This window comes from Stenella coeruleoalba (assembly GCF_951394435.1).
Source record: "Stenella coeruleoalba genome assembly, chromosome: 2".
NCBI lineage: Eukaryota > Metazoa > Chordata > Mammalia > Artiodactyla > Delphinidae > Stenella > Stenella coeruleoalba.
This window is the reverse complement of record NC_137147.1, coordinates 153,669,023-153,694,070: the sequence shown is the minus strand read 5'-3', so window position 1 is coordinate 153,694,070 and position 25,048 is coordinate 153,669,023. Positions and strand designations below refer to the sequence as shown.

The following is a 25,048-nucleotide window of genomic DNA, read 5'->3' as shown; positions in this document are numbered from 1 at the left end:
AAGGACACCAAGTAATTTTGCTAGGAATGCTGACCAAACTGTACCGAGGTACTCCTGGTTCAGGTTTTCCTCCCAGCAGTCATTTTAATCAGCACTTCCCCTATTTAATGAGCTTGTAATGCCATTACATAATCACCCAGCTCACTGGATTAATGACGAAAAGAGGAACTGATTTTTCCAGTTGCATCATTTGAAGTAAATGTTAACTTTCTTTCTGAGTCCTTAGTTAACCGCATTAGTGTGACAAATATGTCTTTGTCTAGCATAAGTAATTAGAATTTAATCACTTTAACTGCATCTTAATTACCCTAAATGAATTGAAAGGACATTTAATAGTAAAGATTAAATTGCCTTAATGAACGATTTTTGTGACTCCATCAATACTTGAATCGCGTTAGCCACTCCTCTCACGCACTTCACCTGCAGTGAGCAGACGGGTCACTAGGTGGCGCGCTTCGCTCGTTTATTTATTTAATTTCCCCCATTGATCTGTTTTAGAAGACATCAGGAAAGAAAGCGAAAAGCATAGAGTTTATTATGTTCCTTTGATAACCTCTCTTTGGGACTACGAGGTCATCACCAGATGCAAAATGAAAGTAGCGATTTCAGAAACTGTCGATTCTGCGTACCCTATGGCATATGCAAAGGGAGATGAGAAACGCATGGGTAACTGGAAACTTGCGGTGCTTGAGGGAAATTGTAAGTTGCCCTCTGGATGATTGCCAACATATATACAGAGTTTAAGTCAATTTATTATTTTTTAGTGCAGAGTCCTAAAACATGAGTAACAGGCAAGCTTGGAATAGCAAGACAGGCACTGATGTGAAGCCAAGAAATATAACTGCTGTGCAAGTGCAGATCAGAACACCAATGCCTGAAAGAATGGGAGGTTTGGGCCTTTGGGCCCTCCTCCAGGCTGGCTCCCAATGGACCAGTCCTACCCACAGAAAACATCTAATGAGATGGGTCTTGCCTGTGAATAATTGTTTAAGTGAACAAATGGATGGAGAGACTTGGGTTCCACGTCTAGCTCTGTGACTGCCTCACATTCCCTCTGGCTGCTTCCTCAAAAGAGAGCAATAAAAAGTCTCTCTTATAAGTCTTGAGTAAAAAAGAAATAAGTTTCCACAAGTAACTCTCTTTGAGAGTCCCAGAGGGAAGACACACATTTTCTAATTTCAAGATCTTATTATGCAGAGACTTTCCAGATTGGTGTTTATGACAGTGGATCAGACATTTCCACATTCTGGGTCCACTGACCTAGTGGACTTGCACCCATAATCGAGGCACAGGGTGGAGGGTAAGGGTGTTCTGAGCTTTGAGCTGGGAAAGCTGAGTTCAGGGTCTCAGTGATTTCCAGCTCTGTTACCATAGGTAAGTTATTCAACCTCATTGAACAGAGAAACAGGAAAAATAATGGTAATTGCCCTGTAAACTAGCAGCTCCCAAACTTTGCTGCACATTAAAATCACCTCAGAGCTCTTAAATATCCTAGTGCCCAGGTCATGCCCTATACTACTGATGCCAGGATATTTGAGGTTTTAGCCAGGGATCATTTTTTTTAAAAGATCCCTAAATGATTCCAATGCATAGCAAGATTTGGGAGCCACTGGCACAGACAGTGAGTATTAAATGAGAACATCTATGTGCCTAGACAGTACCTGACTAATAAAATGTACACAATGGACACAAACTCCTTCCTTATCACTTGCCAAGAAAAATGTGAGGGTTGTACTTCAAGGTCTGGTTCTGTTCAGCTGTTATCTTATCAAATTGTCTCACCTAAAGGAGAAGAAAATTTCTAGAAGCTAATTTGTTCCAACTTTATGATCATGTAACATCTTTTGGGAGGAACATAATGGGGATGATTCTATAGCAAGACCCTGTGATAAGACATAAATTTATATGTTTGTATCAAAATAATAAGATTGCCCTGTGATTGGTCTGGTCATCTAAGCCAATCCTACAATTTCAGAAGAAAATTAAGTTTCATTAGTATTAACATACTTGTATTAAAATAAAAGTCTGTGCAAATCTGTTGACAGAAGACAGTAATTTACGATTATGCACTAAATTCATTCACATTAGAAATCAGTTTTTTCCTTTTTGCTAAACTCTGTGAGGCTGACACTTTTCATGTAAAAATAATGTGGCTTTCTTCTTCCAAAGGTGCTTACCCATCTTATTTAAATACACACAAAATGAAAATAGTATTTAATGAATACTTGTTGAATCCTTTATCTAAGATTATAGGAAATCTATCCTCTAACTACTATGACTTCAATAGGACCCTCCTTCTGTTGCTACTTTAGGTTGGGGACCATTCAATTTTGCCAAGAGTGTGGAAACTGCTGTTTTCAAGGGGACTGAAATGAGACTAGTCACTTCTCATCCAATCCGTCAAGGCTCCTTGGTTGGCTTAAAATAGTAAATTGGTGTTTAACTATTCCAATATATGGAATTTACAAAGAACACTGAGCACTCTTACTTGAAGGGCGAGGCTTCTAACTATGGATTTTGAGGAGCAAGACACCTGAGAACCTCCTTTTTAATTACCCACCTTCATTAGACTTGAGGATTTTCTTTCTTACAAGGAAATCAAGAATAAATGTTACCGATATACACCGTAAGAACTATTTCTTCTGAGAACTTTGGGTAGCAGCGTCTGTTTGATTAGCTGAATTTGCCATGAATGTGGAAATGATGACATCAAAACAGCTCATGTAACAACCTCCTCAAAGACCTTGTAGATTAGAGATGACTATAGATTTTCCCCAGCACGGATCAAAGGGACTGAATTGAACGTTTTAGCTTAATGATCCAACCCCTGTCACACCCATAGGGACTCGAATTCCGATTGTATAAGCAGGTGTGCCCATGGACTCAGACGCACACAGAAAGCTGCTGGAGAGGGAGGAAAAAGATCAACCACCTGATCGACGAGGATAGGTTTGATCTTTTCCATTACTTGACCGTGCCCGTGTGTACTACTGGTGGGGCCTCACGATTTCTCATAAACTTCGAAATATTAGCTGTTAGTTTTTGTTTCCTCATCACAACTGTTCAAAGCCATCCTAGCCACCCACCAGGGGCAAGAGAAACCCTGGCAACAGGCCTGGCTAGGCCCTGTCCAGGGTCCTGACTCCGCACCAGGGCTCCAGGCCGCTAGGCCTCCCAGAGCACTTCACCCAGCCCACCAGACAGCAAACAAAGACCTTCAAGCTCAAAGCCTCAGGGCAGGCTTCTAACTCCCATCAGTTAGCTGGAAGGGGAAACAACAAAGGGAACGCTAATCCACCCTCCCTTCACTACACCCCGAGCCCCAACCTCCCATTTCAGACTGCCAGGGTCACCTTCTCTACTGTGACCCTGATAGTCTCAAACTAAAACATGCCAGCAAAAGTATAATTTGGATATAATTTCCAAACATGCATCTTGAGAGGTTAGAGTTGGGGTATAATTTGGGGGGATGGCAATTTTGTCTCATCAGTGGGGTAATACCTAGGAATTGTTTAGGAGCAAGACAGATCCGCTAGGTATCCTTTTCTCCCTCCACTACACTCTCTACCTGTCAAAATAGTTCTCATTTTGAAAATCACTAAGACATCAATGTTCTAAAAACAAAGCCTCTCCTCTCCGCAGCGGGTTGAACCACAGAGGCTCTCTGGGTGCCTGGCCTCGCGGCCCGCAGGGGGCATGCGCAGCTACTGGGGAAGATGAGTCCACAAGGAGGGCATCAGTGAGGGCACGAGCTTAGCTTCCTGTGGTGCGCTGAGCGCTTGAAGATAAAGAAAGATGCAGCCTGGGCTTTGAGTTGCTTTGCTGCTACAACACAACGGTGCTATTGTTGGCACAGACTGTCCCAAGTGCCAGCTGCAAAACAGCGACGGCAGGACTGGGTCTCTACTGACCCCGATTGCCCACTGGGTGCTTCCAAAGGGCCTGGGGCTGCACCCGCTGGCGGGAGAGCCAACCACCCTCGGGACAGGCCGCAGGGTTTATTGTCTCAGGCAGCCGGGCTCGATGCTCTGACACCAGGTCACCACAAAATAACCATCAGGCCTCCTCAAGCCACAGCAGCAGGTCTCCTCCACTTTAGTCAAACTCTCCGCTCCAACCTTCACCACGTGCACACTTCTTAACTCCATGCGCCCCTTCCTCTCCTCCCTGGGGTTTGTGTTCCCCAGTGGGGGCCGCAAGAGAGAACTATTGTTCCACACCCTCCAGGAATCAGACATGGGCTGTGAGAAAGGCCCACGCAGAGCCTTCTGGGGATTGTCCCCAACAGCCAGACCTGTTCGGCTGGCGTGTGTGTGTGTATGTGTGGGCGGGGGTCCCTAGCCAACTCTCCAGGAGCACGGGCGACCCTTAGGCCTGAGTTGGTGAGGGGACTCTGGAACTCCTCGGCCTCCGCCTGACGACTGGCTGGCCCCCAGGCCACGCTGGGAGGAGTCTAGCATAAAGCTTCGGAGGTGGCTCTCGTCCGGGGCAGCCAGCCCCCATGGCCCCCAGGCTGCTAGGCGGATGCTGTCGGCAGCGCCCCGCGGGCCCTTTGTTCGGGCCGCAGCCGGCTGAGAGCAGCTGCACTGCCCGAGAACCGCCCCGCAGAGACGCCGGGCGTGGCGGGGAACCAGTCCACTTGGCACCTTCTCCCCCGACTCTTGGGCCCAGGAACCCTTCCAGTTCCTGCATTCCACACGCCCAGTTGTGGCTTTTCTCCCGGCCCAGAGTCTTCGAGGACTGGAGAAGTGGAGTTCCCAGGGCTCAGCATCGAACTCCTTCTGCTTGGCTCCCATGGCCCAGAGAAGGGAGGGGACAGTTGAAACGTCGCCCGTTGGTATAAATATTAACAAAAAGCAAATGGACTTGCGCGGGAGCCAGTTAGTTATCAATCAACCAGGCAGCAAGGCCACTTATGGCAAACATGGCCCATGTTGGTCCGGGCGAGACTTTCTCATGGCCACCTCCTGGTCAGACTGCCCCCCCCACGCCCCCCGGTCCCCGGGTGGTTCTGGGGCAAATCCCGTCCAGGAAACAGGAGCAGTCCCGGGTGCTGGAGACCCGTCTGGCTCCCTGGCGCCGCTGTTGGGAGGTTTCTTCGCCTCCAGATACCGCAGGGTCGAAGCGGCGCACCACCCACCCCTGCCAGACCCCGGGCCTCGCTGGCTAGGTCTCTGCAGCACCCGTTGGTGGGTGTGCAGTGGCAGCCTCTTCCTGCGCCGGCAGCTCCCCCCTACTGAGGCCGGAGCCTTCTGGAATCTTTAATTGGAAGCTAATCTCCCCGCGTCTTAATAGGCGCCCACGTCAGAGGCGGGGCACCCACCCACCGGCACAGCCCAGCCCCCCCTCCCCACCTGGGATGAGACGCAGCGTGAGCCTGGTTGCGCTGCACTTTAATGGGGAAGCAGCAAGTGTTACATTGAGGGAACATATATTGATTTTTTAAAGGTAGTTAATTTGGTGAGAATTTCCTCCTGTCTCCCGTCGTCCGCCAGCCGATGTAATTTCGTGAAGAGAAAGCGCCTCTCCAAACACGCTGCCGCGGGCGGGCGGAGGGTTTTGACCCTCCACACCAGGCTGTACGGAACCTGGGGTACCAGGAGGGCATGAAGAAGCCACTCTCCCGCTACCCAGCGAAGGAGCCGACCTCGATGGGCCTTGCCTCGCATGGGGTAGAAACGAGTTTAAGGGGTCTTTGAGTGCAACGGCGAGCAAGAGCCGCGAGTGGCACCTCCCTCCGTGCACGGGAGCTGGCAGTGGGGAGGAGGGGGCAATGTCTCACAGCTGCGTCCAACATGCCCTGCAATCCGTTTTTAGTCACCTGCAGTCAGGGCCTACCAGAGATCATTTGAACGGTTCAGGAAACGGCCTCGTTCCTCCCGCCCCCGCCCCCACCACCAAATTAAAATGTTAACGGGAGGTCTTGTTCTTCGGTGACTTAAAAACAAGTCTTGGCTCTTGCTGCGTAATGGGATTGATCCCGGCTGGCTCCGCACGCGCGCTCATCCCAGCCCGCCCCACCCCTTTAATGAAGTTAAAGAAAGGAAAATGGGAGAGACAACCCCGCATCCGGGTCTTAGGATAACGAGTTCGCTGGGGGTTTGGCGCCAAACTCACGTCCCGCCAGGGTCTCCGATTTTCCTTTTCTTTTTTTTTTTTCTCGAGGAAAAGGCCACGCGCCTCCGTCCAAAGGCTGGGCAGGACTTTCTACGCGCTGCTGGGTGCCAGGCAGCGGCCCCTTCGGTAACTTCCTGAGTCCCGTGAGCCCGGGCGGGTACGTCCACCGCACTTCCCGTGTGCAGGTAGCAGTACTAGGGCTGCCCATGCAAGGAGGTGAGAGGGCGCTCGTACAGGGCAGGGCGCTAAGGCGGGTATCCAGGGCTCCGGGGTCGTCCCTGAACCTAATTTATCAGTCTGTCTTTCCGGGGGACAATAGGAGGCAGTGGGGAAGGAGAGTCATTTAAGTCCTGAGCAAGCGCCTTCAGGAGGTGGGGTGTTTGGGACGAGCTTCCCTGGGGGTGGGGGGGAACGGCTCTCCATTTGCATCCCCTCCCTCCATTCCCCCAGCCCCACTAACCTGCCTGTGTGTGCACTGCCTCGGTAAAAAGTCCTGAAGCCGGGCTCGAGGCTGGCGTGTGCGTGTGAAAAGGCACTACCTTGGACGCCGGCATAGGCATATCAGTCTGGGAGAGGAATAGCGTTTTCGGCCGTCCCTTCCAGAACTTCAGCTGCCCTCGGGTCTCGGTCTACCCATGGGATGGGGCGATCTGGTGGCTGCACACAAAGCTAGAGAGTGGAATTGCGGGAGCCCCAGAGGGTACCCTGTCAACCTCTTTCTTCCCCCTGCCGTCCCCTTACCCCAGCCTCTCCTGGCTTCTGGGCTCAGGCTGCAAGAGTCCTCGTGGGGACTTTGGAGCCAACGAGCGCGGGGTTGGACTGGAAAACCTGGCGGGGCAGAGGCTCAGACGGTGCGGAGCTCCAGCAGGGAGGCCACAAGAACCCAGACCCCAGGACTGCTTTGGGTCGCATCCGGCTGGAGTCGCAGGCTCGCGGGGACGCCGGCACCCGCTTCCCTCTAGCTTCTCATTGGCCCGCACGATGTGGGGGAGGGGGCCCTGGCCTCTTGCTTTGATTTTAGACTGTGAAACTGCTCAGTGCCCACGGCTCTGCGCGGATTGACGGTCTCTCGTTCTCCAGGGACGAATTAATGGAGAACGATCAGTTAATTAACAAACCCTCATTCCGGCTTTTACCTTTTTCTTCGCCAGGACTCAGGCTAGGTCGTCGGGCTGAGATTGGGTGGGGGTGTGGCAGCATGTACCCCAGGAGTCAATCAACTCAGCCCGGGTCTCATCAAACCGAGTCCACCCTCAGCTGCCCTTGGCTGTACCTCTCCGCTTGTCCTCCGCCCTAGGGGGTCGCTGAATCTGCTTGAAATCCCCCGTGTGATTCAGGCTGGGGTCAGTTGTCCCCTCCGCCGGTGGGCCGGCCAGAGCCTTCCCCTTACCTTGGCTTAGAGAGGCTGGGGGAACTGGGGGCAGTGTCTACGCAGCGCCGCCAAGACCTTCCCGCTCAACTCGGAAACACCAGGCCCTCGGGGTGTTTGGGCCCGGAGATCTCTGCTCGAAGACTTGTTTTTTTCCCTCACACTCCCACCCCCTGCATGGGATTCAGACGAAAATTCATGCAGAGGAATAAAACAAAATGCGAAGCCCTAAGCGAGTCGGCAGCGAAATCGGTCTCTGGGCTAAGCTAGAAGCTCCCTTGTTGCTCGGCCGCCCTCACCTGGACCTTGGCACGATCTGCCTCCCTCTCTACAGCCGGTCACAAGCGCAGAGTGCGTCCTAAACCTTAACGGAGCGTCTGCGCCACACACCCACCGCCGCGCGGCTTCGGAACCTTTGCTGGAACTCCCAGAGTGCGCTCCCCACCCTCCAGCCCCCCACCCCACCCCGCGCCACTAAAGTGAGCGCGGGAGCGGGGTCACCGCAGCGAGTTCAGCTAAACATTGGCGGGCAGCTCCCGCACGCTCCAGCACAGCGCCCGGGTATGTGCCAGGGATACTGGCTGGCAGCACCTGCGCGCAGTTCCACGCACGCGTCGCCTCTCTCGCCCCACAAACCTGGAGTGCCAAACCCAGAAGCGATGCACAGACCGTATCCAGCCAGGTGCTGGGATTTCTTTCCACCTACGGTGGTGCGAGCTTCCTGCGCTGTCTCCCAACACAAATGCTCCTCTGCAATCACCCAGGCCGCGCTGCTCAGTTCCCGGAGCCTTCCACAGCCCAATGCACTGAATCCTGGAAGAGGCTGTCCGCTCCCGGGAGCCACGCTCTGGCTCTTCCAGGCCTAGGGACCCCCCTCTCGGTGAAAGGAGGACGGGATGAAGCGTGCACAGAGCTCTCTCCTTCCCTGCCTCCTTGGGTCCCTTCAGCTTCCCCAATACCTTATCTCCCCGCGCGCCCAGCTCCTTGGCCCGCTCACCTGCTAAGCGGAGCGCAGACATGCGCTGGAACTCTGGCTCCTGCAGCCACTTCCACATCCTCCGGAAGGTCTCCCGGCCGGATTTGAGTTTGCTCCAGGGTTTGGGGTTGCGCAGCAGGTCCGAGAGGGTCCCTTGGGAGCGACAGAGCACCCTCTGCGCGAAGATGGCCTGTGGTATGCTGTAGCGCTTAAGCTCGGTGGTGATACGCTGCGCCACCTCTTTGGTATTGATCTCTTCCATCTGCCCTGAATTACTTCCATTGCTGACCTGCGCACCGGTTACCGAAGGGTTGGGCTCCCGGGCCGTGCCCAGGAGTTGCCCGTGGCCCTGGGCGTTCAGGTGGGCGTGTGGGTGGTGTGGAGGAAGGCCGTTGATGGGAACCATGCCGGCCGAGGTGGGCGTGAGGTGCTGCTCCCCGTGACGGCCGAGCATGGCCGGGTGGTGGGCTTCGAAGCCATTGGGGGTGAGCATCTTGTCGGTGGGCATGGCGGCGCCCGGGTGGGCATAGTGGGGGAGCCCTTGCTGGGAGTTGTGGATGCCGCCCAGACCGGAGCCGGAGAGGGGAGAGAGGCTCTGGCCCATGCCGGCCACGTCCTTGTGATAGGGGGTATAGAGGTTATTCATGGAGGCCAGCCCGCGCTCGTCCCGCATGAGCGTGAAGCTACCGCTCACATTGCCTGCCAGGCGCTGGTGGTGGTGCGGGTGGTGGTGGTGGTGGTGGTGGTGGTGATGGTGGGGGAACTTGTCCGAGACGGTGGAGATGGGCGGCAGCGGCTGCAGAGGGGTTAAGGTGGTGTAGGTGGTGGGCATGCTCATACCTGGGGGAGTCTCGCAGGCCATGGTCATGGTGGGGTGCAGGGGGCCGGCCAGGCTGTGCTCGGGGGCCCGGTGGTGGTGGTGGTAATCGCCGCTGCCGCTGCCGCCGTCCAGCAAGGACGCCATGCCCATCGAGCGCGGGTGCGCGGGGGGCAGGTGGCTGCCGCGGTGCGCCACGGAGCTTCGCGCGTGGGGGCTACCGCCCAGCAAGTCAGCAGGGGCAGGCACCGGCTCATGGCTCACGCCGTGCAGCTCCCCGATCGCCTCCATGGTCAGCTGCGCGTTCATCGTGATCTGGGCGAGCGGACGGCGGACACAACATCGATGAGGCCGGGCAGAGGCGGCGAAGGGCGCACGCAGTCCGGTCTTCACATCGGCTGCTGGCGACTGCTGCCTTCCTTCCTTCCTTCCTCTCACTGTGGGGCTCTGTCTCCCTCTCAGTGTGTCTCGCCTTCCCTCCTGCCCCCACCTTCCCCTCTGCGTCCTCGGCTTTTTTTTTTTTTTAAATATTAATTTCCAGAAAGGATCCGCGCCGTTGGGCGAGCGCGGTGCCCCCAGCCCGCCCGCCCCCGGCCCCCTCACGTCCCTCTCCTTCCTAGAATTGTGAGGCCCCCGGCTCCCCTGACGCACCCCTTGCGCCTTCCGCGGCTGCTGCCTGCCCGCGCCGCTGGCCAGCTCCAGCCATGGCTCGGTTACTGTTGCAGACTCTGTGGCCGCTGTTCCGCCGCCGCCGCCGCGGCCCGCCCTCACGCCCGCCGGGCGCAGCGCGCAGGCGCGCGGATCAGCCCCGCCCCCTCAGTCCCAGCGCGCGCGGCCGGTGACGTCCCCGTACAAATGAAGGTGGGGGTCCCAGCGCCGCTCGTAAGGCGCTGGGCTGCGGGAGAGCGGTGCGCACGTGCGAGTGTCTAACGTAGAGCACGATCTGGGGCTGCTACCGCAACCCTGGGAAACTTGGGCCCCTCTCGGCTCCCTGGCTCGGGTGGGCTCCCTTCCCAGCCCTTGGCCACACTTGCTGGGCTCGCCTCCCGGGTGGCGCAGTATGCCTGGAGAGCCATCGCCCCTCTCTCCAGTTGCTGCCTCCCGGTGCAGGTTTCCCGGGGAGCCTCAGCTGCTGTCATCACTCCTTCCACCCTGGCTTGTTTCCCGGGAGGGCCTCTGGGAGTCCACGCTCTCCCCATCTTCAGGTGCTTGGCCTTTTGAGGGGGAGGGGAGCAAATATTTTAAAGGCCTTGGTCAACCTGGTGGCTGTTGACCCGACAACCTCTGTCCTCCCTGATAATTCTCTGCCCACCCTGACTCTTCCATGCTCTGCGAAGAGGTGAGCTTAGTGCCAAGAGTCCCAGCCCCGGCCATACCTCGCTGTCCTCCTCCGCCTGGGTCCTTCTCCGGCTCAGCTGATAATTAAGGCGGCGCGCCGCTTCGTGAATGACTCGGTGTGCGTGTGTGTGTGTGTGTGTGTGTGTGTGTGTGTGTGTGTGTTGAGTGGCTGTTCCTGCGGTTTCTTCATGGCCCTCTTGGTAAAACACCAAGAGGCCGCTGCTTGCGGGAAGGACTGACGCCGGCAGGGTGGACCAGGCGCGCCGGTCTCTTCTTGGCCCGTAGGGACGCCCTCTTCCCGGCGTCCCTGCGAGAAGCCTCCAGATTTGAAAATCAATTCAGCTTCGGGCGTAGTTGTTCGCTTCCCACAATCACGGTCCAATCCAGAATCGAACCTGGTCCTTGGGCCTGGTGGGGACGCGTGGGGAGGCCCCCAGTGTGGGACGTATACCCGGCCGGCCGCCACATGCCGCGGCTTTCTTTCATTTACAAAAGAAAGGGGAAAAAAACCGTAACAAAAGGCAGAGCGTGTCTGCTTAGGTGCTTTCATCCCTCAGAGAAAGGACAGATGTGCCCATTGTCCAGCCCTTGGCAGTTATGACCCGGTCAGCGCCGAGCCTCAGCCCCGGGCGAGTGGTGGTCACAATGGGGGACAGCTTCTCAGAACCTGGGTATATGGGTTCGGATATGGAACAAAGTGAGTGTGGCCAAACTCAGATTGTATGTTCCTTTCCTAGGGCACTGGGTCGGAGCCCACCACCGGTGTCTCTGCTGGGAATGTTCCCAGACTCTAGGAGAGGTCAGGGTGGTGGAATGGTAGTAGTAGTGGTGGCTGAGTCCCTTAGGCAAAAGCTTGGGCCAGTCAATCCTTGGGGGAAACTTCTCACCGGCTAAGGCATGAGCAGGCCAATCTCTGCCCAGGTCCCTACCACCGCCTGGGCAACATCAAGATCAAGGTAGGTCAAGGCCAGTGGGTTACTCTACCTGCCTTCCTTGAAAGTGGTCATGTCCTGAGATCGGTTAACCTGGTTGGTTTCATCACCACGGACATTCCTGTTTTGTCCAAACAATGCCTATGGAGGTCCTGGAGATGGGGGTCCATCTCAGTGGACTTAGCATCAGCTTGCACAATGAATATTTAGTAATTTAAAACCTCCAGAGAGTAGAAGGTCTTTGGGAAAAATACAGTGACAAAAAGGAACTCAGAAAACAAAATTACTCTATTTAAAGTTACTCTTGTATCTACAGCTCTCTAGTCATAAGTACATATACGCAAACTTAAAACATATTTTCTGCCTAGTGGATCACAATATGTTGGTGGGAAGCTGAATTCTTGGCTCCTTATTGTTTCTGTTCTCATTTCTTACAACATAGAGCATGTAGCTCTTATATGAGACCAAACAATGGGTTAACGTAGAAGGCAGACTTTGAGCTAAACCGTTTGCCCTCCCCATATTTTAATCCCCCTGAAGTGATCGATTTGCCCTTATGACAACTCTCTTTCCCAAAGGCAGTTTGTTAAAAGAAAGAAGTAAATACCACCAAATGCACAAATTGTTCATGGTTTTCTATTTGTGTAACTAATTAGGGACTTGATCCTGGAAACGCTCCTTCATGTGAGGCTCTCGACTGAGCCCCTGGAGTCTACCTGAAGAGGGCTGGGATCAGGTGAGCTTAACTCCCTCCGTCCCCCCAGCCCCACCCCCCCATGAAAAGGGGATCTGGTTCAGTGCTGGTCCCTAAAGGAGTAGCCAAAGTAAAAATCTGGATAAGTATTGTATATGGTGGACTAACGTGAGTGCAGGACTTGCTTGGGGAGTTTGCAAATCTCCCTAATCTTTCTTGGCTGTTCATTCCTTTCATTTAACCTTTGTTTTCTTGTAGTTGACTGAATTGCAGTAATTTCTCAGAAACATTTTATTCTTATTCAATGTCTTGGAAAACTTTCCTATACTAAGAATGTATGATGGGTGGGATGGATGCTCTTAGGCCTAGTTAGGGTGAATGCACATGTATGCGTGTGTGTGTGTGTGTGTGTGTGTGTGTGTGTGTGTGTGTGTGTGTGTGGCGGGGTGGGGGGGAAGGACAGGAGGGCTAGGATAGCTTTTTGTCATTTTGTCCCTCTCTTCCCTTCCCTCTTCCACTGCCCAGCATAACATCAGGTGCACTATGGAGGATTAAAGAGGCCAGGGAGGGGTCTCTTGAAATTACTCAGTGGGTCTAGTGTATGTGATTACAGGATACTGTACAGTTCTTTATCACAGCCAAGAAGCCTGAGGGGAGGGCTCATTGTCAGCTGGTTAGATTTTGAGTAGCTGCAGGGAACTTAAAGAAAAAAATAATGTCAGTCACCACCCCATTTCATACATGCATATATTTAAGAAAAAGGGAAATAAGACTATGGGCTGGATGCTTGTGGCTGGCAATGTTTTCAATGTGGAAACAAATATTTTAGACTACTTATTTTGTAGATGTTGGGGTGCTGCTGGTGGTGGTGAGACAGGTGCAATCCTTCCTATGCTGGGTGGGCCAGAGCTTGCCAGGTGACCCCACTAGGCTTAGAAAAGAGAATGAGAATAAGGTCTTTCCTCCAAATGCTGGCTACACAAGGTTCTTTGAGAACCTTCCGTGAGTTTCAGAGTTACTGCTTTAGTGCTTTTTGTGAGTAACAGAGATGTAACATATGGCCCAGTCCCAGTTTTCAGGACCATTCCAAAAAACTGTTTCTAGCCCCTCTGAGCCATCAAATGCTAACTTCCCATTTGTTGACCGCACAAACAGGAAACCTGGGTGTCAGGGAAGATTCCCTCACCCAGGGCTCCACGGAGAGTCTGACACCTTGGCCAGGGCCTCAGAATGTAACTCACCAGCATTTCTTTCTTTTTTCTAAAGCTCTCTCTTTTTTTTTAAATTAATTAATTAATTAATTTTTGGCTGCATTGGGTCTTTGTTGCTGCGCATGGACATTCTCTAGTTGCAGCGAGCGGGGGCTACTCTTCGTTGCTGTGCGCAGGCTTCTCATTGCAGTAGCTTCTCTTCTTGCGGAGCAGGGGCTCTAGGCGCACAGGCTTCAGTAGTTGTGGCATGTGGGCTCAGTAGTTGTGGCTCGCAGGCTTCAGAGTACAGGCTCAGTAGCTGTGGCGCACGGGCTTAGTTGCTCCGCGGCATGTGGGATCTTCCTGGGCCAGGGCTCAAACCTGTGTCCCCTGCATTGGTAGGCGGATTCTTAACCACTGTGCCACCAGGGAAGTCCGCTCACCAGCATTTCTGATGCCTGTAGCAAGTCTAGAATTAAACTCTCCGTGAGGAACCATTTTTTTGGTGTCTGGCACAGTAGGGCACTTGGTAACTGTGGGTGAAGGATTTGGTCCTGGGTGCTTCTGGCCAGGTTCTCCTGTCTTCTTCCCACCTCTGCAGATTTTTGTTTTTCCCCCAGAAAATTGCTATTGGCTTACAATAGAACGCCAAAAAATTCAGAAGAGGGTGGCCTGATGATTCATTATTGACAACAGTTAAAAAAAATTAGTCAATGGCTTCTCTCCACTTTATGGGGGCCAAAGGAAGCAGTAATCAATTATTCTAACCCTCTTCATCAACCTTTGACCTTCATATACTTTTTATTCATCTGTTCGGTTTCCTTTGTTCCTTTTTAATGTAAATTACGGTTTTTGCTCATAACAATATATTTTTTTATTCTGTGTTTTGCACTCTCCTTTGTTCCATCTCCTAACCACACCCTCCACATCCCAGAGAAGACGCTCTGGTGAAGAGCTCTTTGACAGCTGGTGCCAACCCCAGAGGACTCCAGGTTATAGGAGGTGCACAGGGCGGTCGGGGCAGCGCTTCTAGGACCTCAGAGCCCTCTGGGAGCATCTCCGGTTACTTCCATTCTTGGGGCATCCGATAAGCTAGAGGCGGCTTCTCTTGGACTTAGATTCGTTCCAACGGTTGCCCACTTCGGCGAGGGCTTTTCAAGGTCTCCAGCTGAGAGCGCTGAAGGGATAAGGGGTGTCCTGATCCCGTGGGGCTTCGGGTGGGGTCCAAGGCTCCCAGGTGGGACACGCTGGCTTCAGGACCCCGCTGCGGACGCAGCCAGCTAGACGCCGGGGCAGGTGACCTTCTCTGGCCAACCCTTCAGTGGATTTTCTTTCTTGGTCTTATCTTTGTACTGTTGAAGTATATTACAAAGGAGACCTATCCGGGCTGCGGGGTAGGGTAGGGGCAAAAAATTTACCAGATTAGGGGAGGTGGTTAATGCTCTTCCAGTGCCTCCCTTCTGGGGCTCTACTCTGGGTTAGCCGCGCGCCGCCGAGGTAGAGAATGCCAGGGCTGGAGGCTGGGGAGGCCAGAGGCAAGGGAGAGGGGGGCCCTTTCTCTGGAGCAGATCAAAGCGACCCAAAGTGTGGACAACTCAGAGCAAAGGGGGCGGGCAGAAGGCACAGTGGGCTCAAGAAGGTCCCCAGGTGGAGCAAGCTCCGGACCCGGAGGACAGGAAGGGCGGAGGTAGCGGGGTGCGGGCCAGCCGGGAGCCTGAGGCTGAAGGGGCGTGGACCCGCGCCGACAGCCCCGGGCCGACTGCGGCCTCCGCGGCCTGGCGCGCGGCGCGTTGGCCGATCTCTTCCGCAGCCTCGCAGGATAACGCCGACCCGGGCCCGAAAGCAGCTGCCCTTGGGAAGGAAAACTCTTTAAACAAATCATTTTGGTGTCTAATCAATTAGTGTTTGCGAAGTCAAGTACCATAGATTTAACAGAATAATCGTTACGGCCCTTGTCTTTATTTGACCCGCAGACACCTAGAAGATTTAAAAATGAAACGCCGGTGTTCTGGGCTCCCCATCCCTTGTTTGTGCCTCCCTCCTGGGCTGCGCCGGGCCTTGTGTTTTCTCCAGACCGAGCCTCCTTTTTCCCTCCCAACCTTCGTCTCTCCTTTCCCCTTCACACTTTCCACACGTTTCCTTCTTTTCTTGCCCATCCGGCCCTGTCCGCCTTGCATGTCTCGGCCTCCTCATCCCTTCACCCTCGTGGCTGGCACGAGATGCAGCCTCTGGCTGTGGGACCCTCCGGCTCTGGGCGAGCGCCTGCCCGAGCGCCATACCGGCGAAGGATTATGGAGTCGTCAGGCGCCCAGAAGTCTCTCCCCCACCCCCATCCCCGCCCTTTAACCCTGAAGCTCACCCTCTAGCCCCCTTCTGAACCGTCCAAGGCCCAAGGGATTCTGTGCAAGCCCTTCAGGGTCGGTGGAGCTCGGAAAAGACCTTCACCTTGATGCGGCAGGACCTTCGTGCGTGAAGGTATCTTGCCCCATAAATGCGGTGACCCAGGGCGCGGGAGGGGGGTTGGGAAGAAAAGCAGAGTGTGTGACCTTAGAACCCCTCTCCCCCAATGACAGGGTGAGGCGGCAAGGCCTGCGGGGGTGGAGGGCGGGGGCTGGGATTGGGTGAGGGAAGACGACCCTGGGGACCGATATGGGGGGAGGGGCGTTGTCTCTGAGCACGCTTCTCAGGGCCGGGCCAGCACCCAAGGTCCTGAGTCAGGCCGGGAGGGTCTCCAGGCGTCTCCCTCCCCACCTCTTATCTTTTTTTCAGGCCTAAGGTTGTAGATGCATGTTATGCATGTACTTGATGTACTTGTGTAGGCGCAGGGGCTGTGCTCCCCTCCAAGCCTCAGGCCACTGACTGGCATGTGCGAGTCCCCAGCCCTGGGGACTCTTGGTCGAGACCCAAGGGGGTTGATGGGATGGTCACCAGGGCCAATAGACCTGGAGGCGGGGCTAGGAGGCTGTGGGGGAAGATGCGCGGGGGAGAAGTGAGGAATTTTGGGTGTCAAGAATGCCTCCACCTCTCAATTTCTCTAATCATCATTTAACCCAGCAACAGATTGAGCCCGACATACCGGGGTAGTGGGTTGGTTAAATAAACCTGTAATTCTAAAAGGAGAGGGGAGGGAGAGCGAGCTGGAGTTGAGGTTGTCTTCTCCCTACACTGCCAGACCCTGGGGGATCTCGGATGCCCTTACCTGGGCCTGGATGGTCTTCAGCCCCTGGAAGTGCCTCATAGTCCTGAGCCTCCAGCACTCACCTGAGAAAGGTCGGTCTCAACAATAGATGATTACAATGTACTTGACTAATGCCTGCATTTCCCTGTTTAACATACATTAATCCAAGTAACAAAAAAAATCAATATTGCTAACAATATGGCAAACAAATCCTAGTCTCTCTCACACAAAACCTCATCCGATCGTCAGATCTTCAGTCACTCTGACCCACTTGAATTTTGTTATCTCTTCTAGCCCACTGGCAGCTCCTGGATAGCCTGGAATCCAGACCTGGCTTTGAATAGCTTCTCTCTAAAAATTCTATTTTTGTCCTCCATGGGGTGTAGGGGGAAGGACTTGGGACCCTCCCAATCATAGCCTCCTCCCGCTTGGAGTCCCCTTGAGGACTCTGAGTTTACCTAAAACTTTGTTTCTTCTGCAACCATCGAATGCCCAAAGTCACTGCCCAATGATTTTGGATTTTGTTGTTTTCTCTTCCTAACAACCCCCCGCCCCCGCCCACCACCACGGGGCAGCTCTCAGCCCCTCGGAGGGCTGAAGACCCCATACTCCTCTCTTCCAGCCAATCAGCCCCCACCCTTGCCACCCTTCGCTAATTGCAGACAGTGGTTCCTGGGAGTTTATTATGATTCTTATTATGATTATTTTTTAAAATTAGTGTTTTCCACCTGGAAGGAACAAACCGGAGGGGCTGGCTAATGAAGGAACTTAGGTTTGCAAAAACACTGTAAATAATTTAGTATTGTATTTCAAGGAAAAAAAATAGCTTTCTTAAATCATCCCTGCAATATAAATTGCAGACTTACAGTATGGTCCTGGTAAGTCTAAATTTTTAAAGGAGCAATATTCAAAGAGACATAGATGTCTGTATTAATTATTTATTCGCCGGTGCCTTCCTTCGTTTCTAACTTATTATTAATTAGGCGCCTCTAGTCTTTCGCAGAGCGCTCCACCGAGCCGGTTGCAGCTTTAAATATGAATTAAAAGCAAATCCAAGTTACTGTAATGCGAAAATTATTCCGTGTCTTGCATGGCAGAGATGAATAGCCGCGTGGATCAATACCGTGAAACTCGGCTCCGAACGACAGGGTTATTGATAGCTTATATTAAAGATGTTAATGATGGAAAAAGGAAAACAACGGCCCACCCGACTTAGAAACTTTTTAGCCGCTGAAACCCCGCAATAAAAATGGGAAGGGGGCAGGAATCGGGCTTAAGTGTAATAAGAAAATTATTTATGAAACCGGATGAATGACTTCAGAGCCTTGATGCATTTGAACCTAACGCTCTCGGCTCCTGGCGGCCCCGGCTCCAGCTGGGGAGACCGCGAAAACCCCAAGCCGCGGGGAGCTGGGGGCGGGGGGTGCTCCGCCAGCCTCTGCAGCCTCCGGTTTGCCGCCCACCTTCCCCCGGTCCCCGCCGGGAGAGCCCTCTGGGGCGCCGGTCGCAGGCGCTTTCGGAAGTTAGTGGAACGGGGCAGGCGCTAGGCTGGTTCCTGCTGTCCCGGCAGGGATGGTGAGGCAATCAGCTGGGCCCGGCAGCACGGACTTTGGCTCGATTTCTTCACTGGTTCTCTTGGCACCTATTCCCACAGAGGAGTTAAATGCTTCGGGCTTGAGGGGGGCACAAGTCTGACTCTGCACTGCCTCCCACCTGACCAAAGCTCTTCGTATCCCCAAAATGCAAACGGGTGGCTGGTGTCTGAGGGGTGCGTGACGCTTTGAAAGAAGAGAAACTGCTCTAAACAGGGCAGGAAAAATGGGAAAGAAGTCCACTCTCTTCCTACGTGCCTCAGCGGGTTCTTTACCAGGTACGGGGTTTAACTGGGCCTTGGCATCCAGCGCCGGGCAAGCGAGGGATCCATGAAGCTGGGCTTTCTGGGCGTGGGGAGCAGAATGAGCACGCTGGTTTGGGCCCCATCCTCTTGCAATTCGGCCTGGGCGCCGCCCGCTCCTATGCTGGTCCCAAATATTGACCCACTCTCCCTAGCCGAGGGCCACTGAGTGGCGGGGGCGGGGAGCAAAAGGTTAACTACTGACCCTGGAGGACGGCGGAAAAGGTCAGAGCCCTAGGATCACTCGAAGGCCCTAGGTTCCATCCCCCTCTGCCAGGCATAGAACCGCCAGGTCCCCTCCCCCGAGCCAGGGTCCTAGGCCCTTGGAAGCAGCGGCGGGGGTCGGGGGGTAGGGGGGAGAGGGTGACCTTTGCCATTCACCGCGGGGGGTGTGGGGGGCATCGGCGGACGCTGGGTTAGTAGGTGGGTCCCAGCGGTCCGTGTGCCCTGAGTCCAGCCTTTTGGATTCGAGTAAGAGTTGAGGGTCTTTGAATTTATGCTCGGGACTGTCATTTGTTCTGTGTTCCAGTGGGGAGGAGAAACCACCCGGAGCTGTGGGAAAAGTCCCAGGTAGTCCACAGAGCAAACAGTTTCCCTCTTAAGGATGGAGTACTTTTATTTTTTATTAGGTCTTTTAAAATCTATTTTTCCTTTTTCTTTTCCTTTCTTCCTCTCCTTCATCGTCCTTTTCACTTCTCCTTTTCCCTTTTATTTCTATCTTCCCCCTCTTCCTTCCATTTTTCTTTCCTCTCCACCTCTTTTCTTGATTTCTTCTTTCTTTCCTCTCTCCACCTCACTCTTTTCTTCTCTGCAGCTTTCTCCCCTCATTCCCTCCCTCCTGCTCTTCCTTCTAGAGCTAGGTGGAGGCCTGGCCGATCTCTCTGCACCTCGAGACTTTCACAAGAGAGGTGCCAACTCCATTTGGCATCAACATCAAATATAATATTGTTTTTGAAAAAAGAAAGAGCACCAGAATTTGGAGGAATCATCCATGCCTCTGAGCCCTTTGGCAGTAACTGGCATCCCCTGACACTTCTCCGCTGGGCCTTTGCAGCAGTCCAAGATTGGCCAGCTCGGGGTCATGCCCATTTCCTGAACTTGGGGCTGCTGGGAGAGTGCACTCCCCTTGCTAACGCTCCTCATGGTGTTGTCTGGGCCCTTGACATTATCAAGATTTTTGGGGTTGTTTTTATTTTTGTTTATTTGATTTTGATTTTGAAAAAAATTAAAGTGAATTTCTGAGGCCATAACTCCGAAAAGCACCAGTTGAGCCTTAAATCTGTCCTAGGGCACCAGGCAAGGCCAAGTTGAAACCATTATCTAGATAATTAGACAAAAACCAAACTTCCTGCCACCCAGGAAGAGCCCCCTCTCAGCTACCTGGCTTCAAAGTCCACAATCAACTATATGTAGTGAAGTCTTAGAGCCACACAATCTACCAGCAAATGGCCCTTCCTCGAAAAGGAAATACAACAGACACTGCACAAAATCACTTGATTCTGGAAAAAATCAATATCGAAATTAGGTTTATTGTCTGCTTATATGATTAAAAATGACAAAGTGTTGCCTTTTATTTTCATAAAAAGACAGAAGTCTGAATAAAATAATTTACTATCGAGTTCTTCTTGTTTCATTTGCCTGGTAAAACCTGAAGGAGGCTGAAAAAGCAGTTGGGAGGTGCAGTGGCTGAGCCAGAGGCTCCCTGGGCAGGGGTGAGCTTGCCATCAGAGATGTGTGCTGCTGTGTGTGCGAGGAGAATATATTTCCTAATGTCCAGATTGTGGCAACTCCGGGCCAGCTGGGTATTTCTCAGTTCCCCCTCATTCCAAAGAAATGCTCGGTCATTTGTCACTTGCCCCTAACCCTCTTTAGCTCAAACCTAGGTCCCAGGTCTTTCTTCCCAAAATAATTATCAGGATTGCACTGCTTTAGTGGTTGCACAACTCCGGCAGTGCCAGGGCCTCCCTCAGTCGTAGCCTCCCAGACCCCCATCTAGCCACCCTGGATCTTCGATCCTACGAAGCACTGCCTCCATCTGTGTGTGTGTGTGTGTGTGTGTGTGTGTGTGTGTGTGTGTGTGTGTGTGTGTGTCTGATCCACTACTTGGCCCGGATGGGGCTCCCTCCCCCGGAAGGCTCGCGGGGTTCCAGAGCCTGGGATGCAATCAGGAAAATGGGGTTTCCGAAACCACTGTGGGCTGGATTCTCCAAGTGTGGCCGGCGGGGCGCGCATTCGAGAAACACGACTGCATTGCGCGCGCGCGCGTTAAAAACAAAAAGAAAAAAACAACAGCAACTAAAAATCCACTGTGTGAATCTCAGCGTAAATACCCCTCCCCTATCCCCCCATCCCCACAAGCCGAGTTAGAATCTACTCTCATCTCCAGGCCGCTGCTCTTGGGTGAGAGTGCAGCATGCGCAGAGCATGCTGCCACCCCGTTACTACCTTGTTCTAGAACAAAGTAGCTCCCAAAAGCGTGAGGGTTCATGGAGCGTGGCCCTCGAGAGAGTGCGAACAGTTTCACGCACACTTAGCACCGTTAGGAAAATAACTGCCAAGACGGATCCCTTAGAGCCCCAATTGTGCCTTCACCTTTGGAGTTGGAGCTGTTTGGTGGGCTGCACACGCCGACTCATTTGTTAAAGTCGGTAATTGGTTCTCCTTTTGTTCTGCAACCGAGGGGACTTATCTCCTGGTGGTTGTGGAAATGAAACCCAACCGAATCATCTCCTCCACCGAGTCCACACGGGCATGGCTTCTCCAAGGTCGTCCTTGCCTTCTCTTGGGGTCGAGGGCTTATGGGGTAGCAGCCGTGGATTATGTATTACTGGGAAATGTGACAGGCCTGGCTGGGCGCCGACGGCGGGCTAGCGGTGGTTGAGCCCCACCTGCTGCCGGGCTCGACGTCTCCCTCTTCCCCCCGGTAGTGTCAGGTCAGCGCACCCTCAAGTCTTTTTTCATGGAGACGCCCAAAGGGAGGCCGCGAAGGTGCATGGGTCCAGACACGCAGGTCCGAGGAAGCCACCCTGGGGAGGCGGAAGGCAGCCCGAGGGTTGAGACGTCGGGTGGCCCCTGCTGTAGGGCAGCTTCGGGTTCCTTTCGGCGTGAAGGCAGATTCAGCCACTAACTTCTTGGGGAACAAACCTGGCCTCTCGTTTCCTCTCCCGGACCATGTCTCCAGCCTCTTTTTCCTACCTTCGTCCCTCTTCAGCCTTGAGTGCCCTGGAGCTGCTAGCCCTAGGGTCAAAGGTCAGGCCTTCACCAGGCCGGGGTGGGAGAGGGCACATCCTCGTTCAGGCACTGGCCAAGTACGTGAGTTGCCCGGGCTATCATTCGGGGCTGGACGCCCATTGCCAACTAAAGAGAGAACAGACGCTGAACTCAGAGCTCCCTCCTCCCGTACTTAGCCCTCTTTGATGACATGGGGTCTTGAAGGGGATGGCAGCTTAATTTAGAAAATTATATTGAGACTATAAAGTCACTCATCTGGATATTTTAGGAGTTTTTTGGTGGGGGGGCGGGGGTAATGATTTCCGCAGGTGTCCACATTGGGGTGGTTTTGAGCACAGGATTGATCACAAGAGCAGGCTTTCATTGTGTCATTTCCCTTGCCTTAACCCTGGCCAGAGCTAGAAAGAAGTTGCCAGAAGGGGTCCAGGAGAGGGAAACGAATGCCCAGCCTCCTAAGAAGGCAGATCTGTTCCAAAGGGGCCGACCTTCTGCATGAGTAGGGGCAAGGCAAGCAGAGTAAAAAGCAGATCTCTATGCATGTTCATGTGGCTCAATGTAATGAACACATCTCCATCAATTCCTGGAGGCTGAGGGCTCAATTTACTCGGGTTTTAGCCGAGGAATGTCCTCAGCCTCAGCTCTGACTACAGAGAAGCCAGAGTAGTTAGAATTCTCTCTCCAACGAAAGCGATGGTCAATAGAATTCTCGGTATCAAATGAGCAATAATTTGCTGTGGCTACATGCTGGATAATGAAAGATGTTAGTGGGATCAATAAAAAATGAAAACACTTTTACTTACATCTTGAGTTACTGTTTTAAGAGAGTGAGAGGGATGCAACAAACCCAAAGCTAGGCTCAGAGCCTCTCCAGACCCCCTCAGATGCACAAAGCTCTGTCACCACCAGACAGAGTCTTTTTGCCACCAGGGCCTCTAACTTCCAGATTCTGTGCTCACAGGCAAGTAGGTTATTTACATCAAATTAACCCCTTAGAATCTGGTAATAGTTTAACTGTCAGGATTTAAAAATTTTTCTTTCTTTCTACAACCGGAAGTAAATCTTAAATTGTTTTCCGTCAGAATTAAACTGGTTGTAGTTTATGGAAAAAGTAGGAAAGCACCCCAAAGCTGACTTGTCCTTTGAAATGCCTCAGAATGTGCACTTGACCAAGAAAACCAGGAGTGCCTGTGTTCTTTGGTTGTGAATAAAAAATACACAGGTAAAAGAATAGATTTAATTCCTTTCAATTTGTTATGTGTGGCCATTAAATCTGAAAAATTCAGACCTTAAAATTGCTCTTTCCAGACCAGTTAATTCCCTCATCTTCTCTCGTAATCATTTCCTCTGTTCAATTTGTTTTCAATTTGCATTGGGTTTATTTGTACCTTCCAGTCTGCTTTTCTCATCATCCAATCCCCAAAGCTTCCCTACGTGTCTGGTTCTTAAGAAACCTATTGCAAGACGATCGGGAAAGCATTCTCTCTCTCTATATATATTTTAAGATACAAGACTAAAAAACATCCCGAGTGCTCTGCATGAAACAGGCGCAACGAAAAAGCTCATGGTCAGACAGCTTGCAGCACCCGAGCCGATATAAACAAAGAACATTAGGAAATCTGTGCTTCTTTTCGTCATTAAAGGAAAAAAAAAAAAAAAAAGACACGAATTTAGCTGCGCTTTAAGCTGTCTGACCAGAGGAGCTGTTTCTGCCATCGAGATAACGGTCAGTGCTGCAAGGACAGTGGCCTGTGATCATCCTTAGCAGGTTTGGGCTGGATTTGGAGAGACAGCCAGGCAACCTGGGAGATTTAGAAAGCGGCAACCGGCCTAGGGAAGTGTAGACAAGTTCTAATTTGGGGATTTCCTCGGGTCAGTGAATCTGGCTAGCTGCACTTCTACGACGCGCACGACAGCAGGTGCGGTTCTGCCGCTTCACGCGGCTTCGCGGGAGAACCGCGCACAAACCGCAGACGCGCGCTCGCATACCCGCCACCACTCTGGGCACGCCCGGATTATTTACACCCTGTTTGGGAGCCTCCTCCCCGCCCTCATTTGCTGCTTTAAATTTGCCAGGAGGACTTGTTAGCGGCCGAGGCCGTGAGGGCAGGCTGGGAGGGGGGCGCCCTCGTTCGGCTCGCTGGCAGTGACGCGGCTTCTGCCCTCCTCCCTCGGCTCCCACCCTGTTTGCGTGGCTACAGGCTCAGCAGGACCAGCGACGCCGGGACCCTGGAGCCCCTGCCCCGTCCTACCCCCCACCCCCACCCCCGCACGCGCCTGTGAGACTGGCTTACCCTGGTGGGCGAGTCGCTGCGCATTAGCGGATTTCATGGCAAGTTGCTTCTGTGACAAGTGATCAGGTTCGCGTTTAAGGATTTGACCCCTAGGAGGGAGGGAAGCGAGAGTCAATCTACGTAATTTCAAATGAGAAAGAAACCGGGAAACGAAGCGGGGGAGCCCAATTTCTAGTCCCCTAATTTCCCCCTCCCACGTATCCTATCAGCCACCCCCCTCCCCGCCCCCCTCAGCCAACGCACAGTAAGAAAAAGTGATCCGCACACGTCGCCGGTGATACCTTTTATTGCTCTCATTTTAAAGACAGGGACGGGATGGCTCCCTCCATGAAGCCTTTCTCGGCAGCTCGGCCCCGGGCAGGTGGGTCAACCAGGCAGCTCCAGGGCCCGCAGATTGCTGCAAGGTCGCGAGGTGAGGGGTGCGGAAAAGAGAGACCTCGGGCTTCGTGCCAAACGGCCCCCTTCGGCGCCCGGGGTCTGAGCTAGGCGCACAAACCCAAATTCCCTCCAGCGTCTTCGGCTCCATCTTTAAGTCCAGGCAAAGATCAATTCCCCCTTTCTCTCGCACGCACACATTTGCAGCCATAAATAAACAGCTCCCAGCTAAATCAGGAACCCGAGAAGAGAAAGAGAGAAGAAAGAAGAAGAGAGAAGGATGAGATCCAGAGCAACGGTCTCGCTTCTCCCGGGCGCCGTATGGCTCTTTTTGGTCGGGCCAGTCTTGCATTTGGGGTTGCATCTTGCATTTGAATAGCTGCCTGGGCTTGTTACGGACCCGGGAAAGCACTGAAAGGGAATCACTATGCAAATTGTCCCAGTTACAATCGAAAGGTTCGATCTCCAGGAGCTGCCTGACGGAAGTTGATGTCAGCTATCTATGCATTAGGATTGCATTACCGCCTTCGCCGGCCTCCTCAATACCCCCGCTCGCGCCTGCCGGGGAGGCTTTTTTTTTTTTTTTTTTTTTTGCTTATGTGTATATTTCCCTCAGTAATTTAAAAAAAGAGAGAAAGAAAGAAGA

The 25,048-nt window shown here is 53.0% G+C and overlaps 1 protein-coding gene across 1 annotated transcript in view; it reads right to left on the bottom strand.

Moving 5' to 3' along the window:
• Positions 1 to 9,671, bottom strand: part of ONECUT1 (one cut homeobox 1) — a 32,908-nt gene extending 23,237 nt beyond the window's left edge. Inside the window, exon 1 of the mRNA XM_079913181.1 lies at positions 8,484 to 9,671. Within this exon, the coding sequence (XP_079769307.1) occupies positions 8,484 to 9,588 (1,105 nt within the window). The 5' untranslated portion in view covers positions 9,589 to 9,671. The remainder of the gene's footprint in view (positions 1 to 8,483) is intronic.
• Positions 9,672 to 25,048: the final 15,377 nt, after the last annotated feature.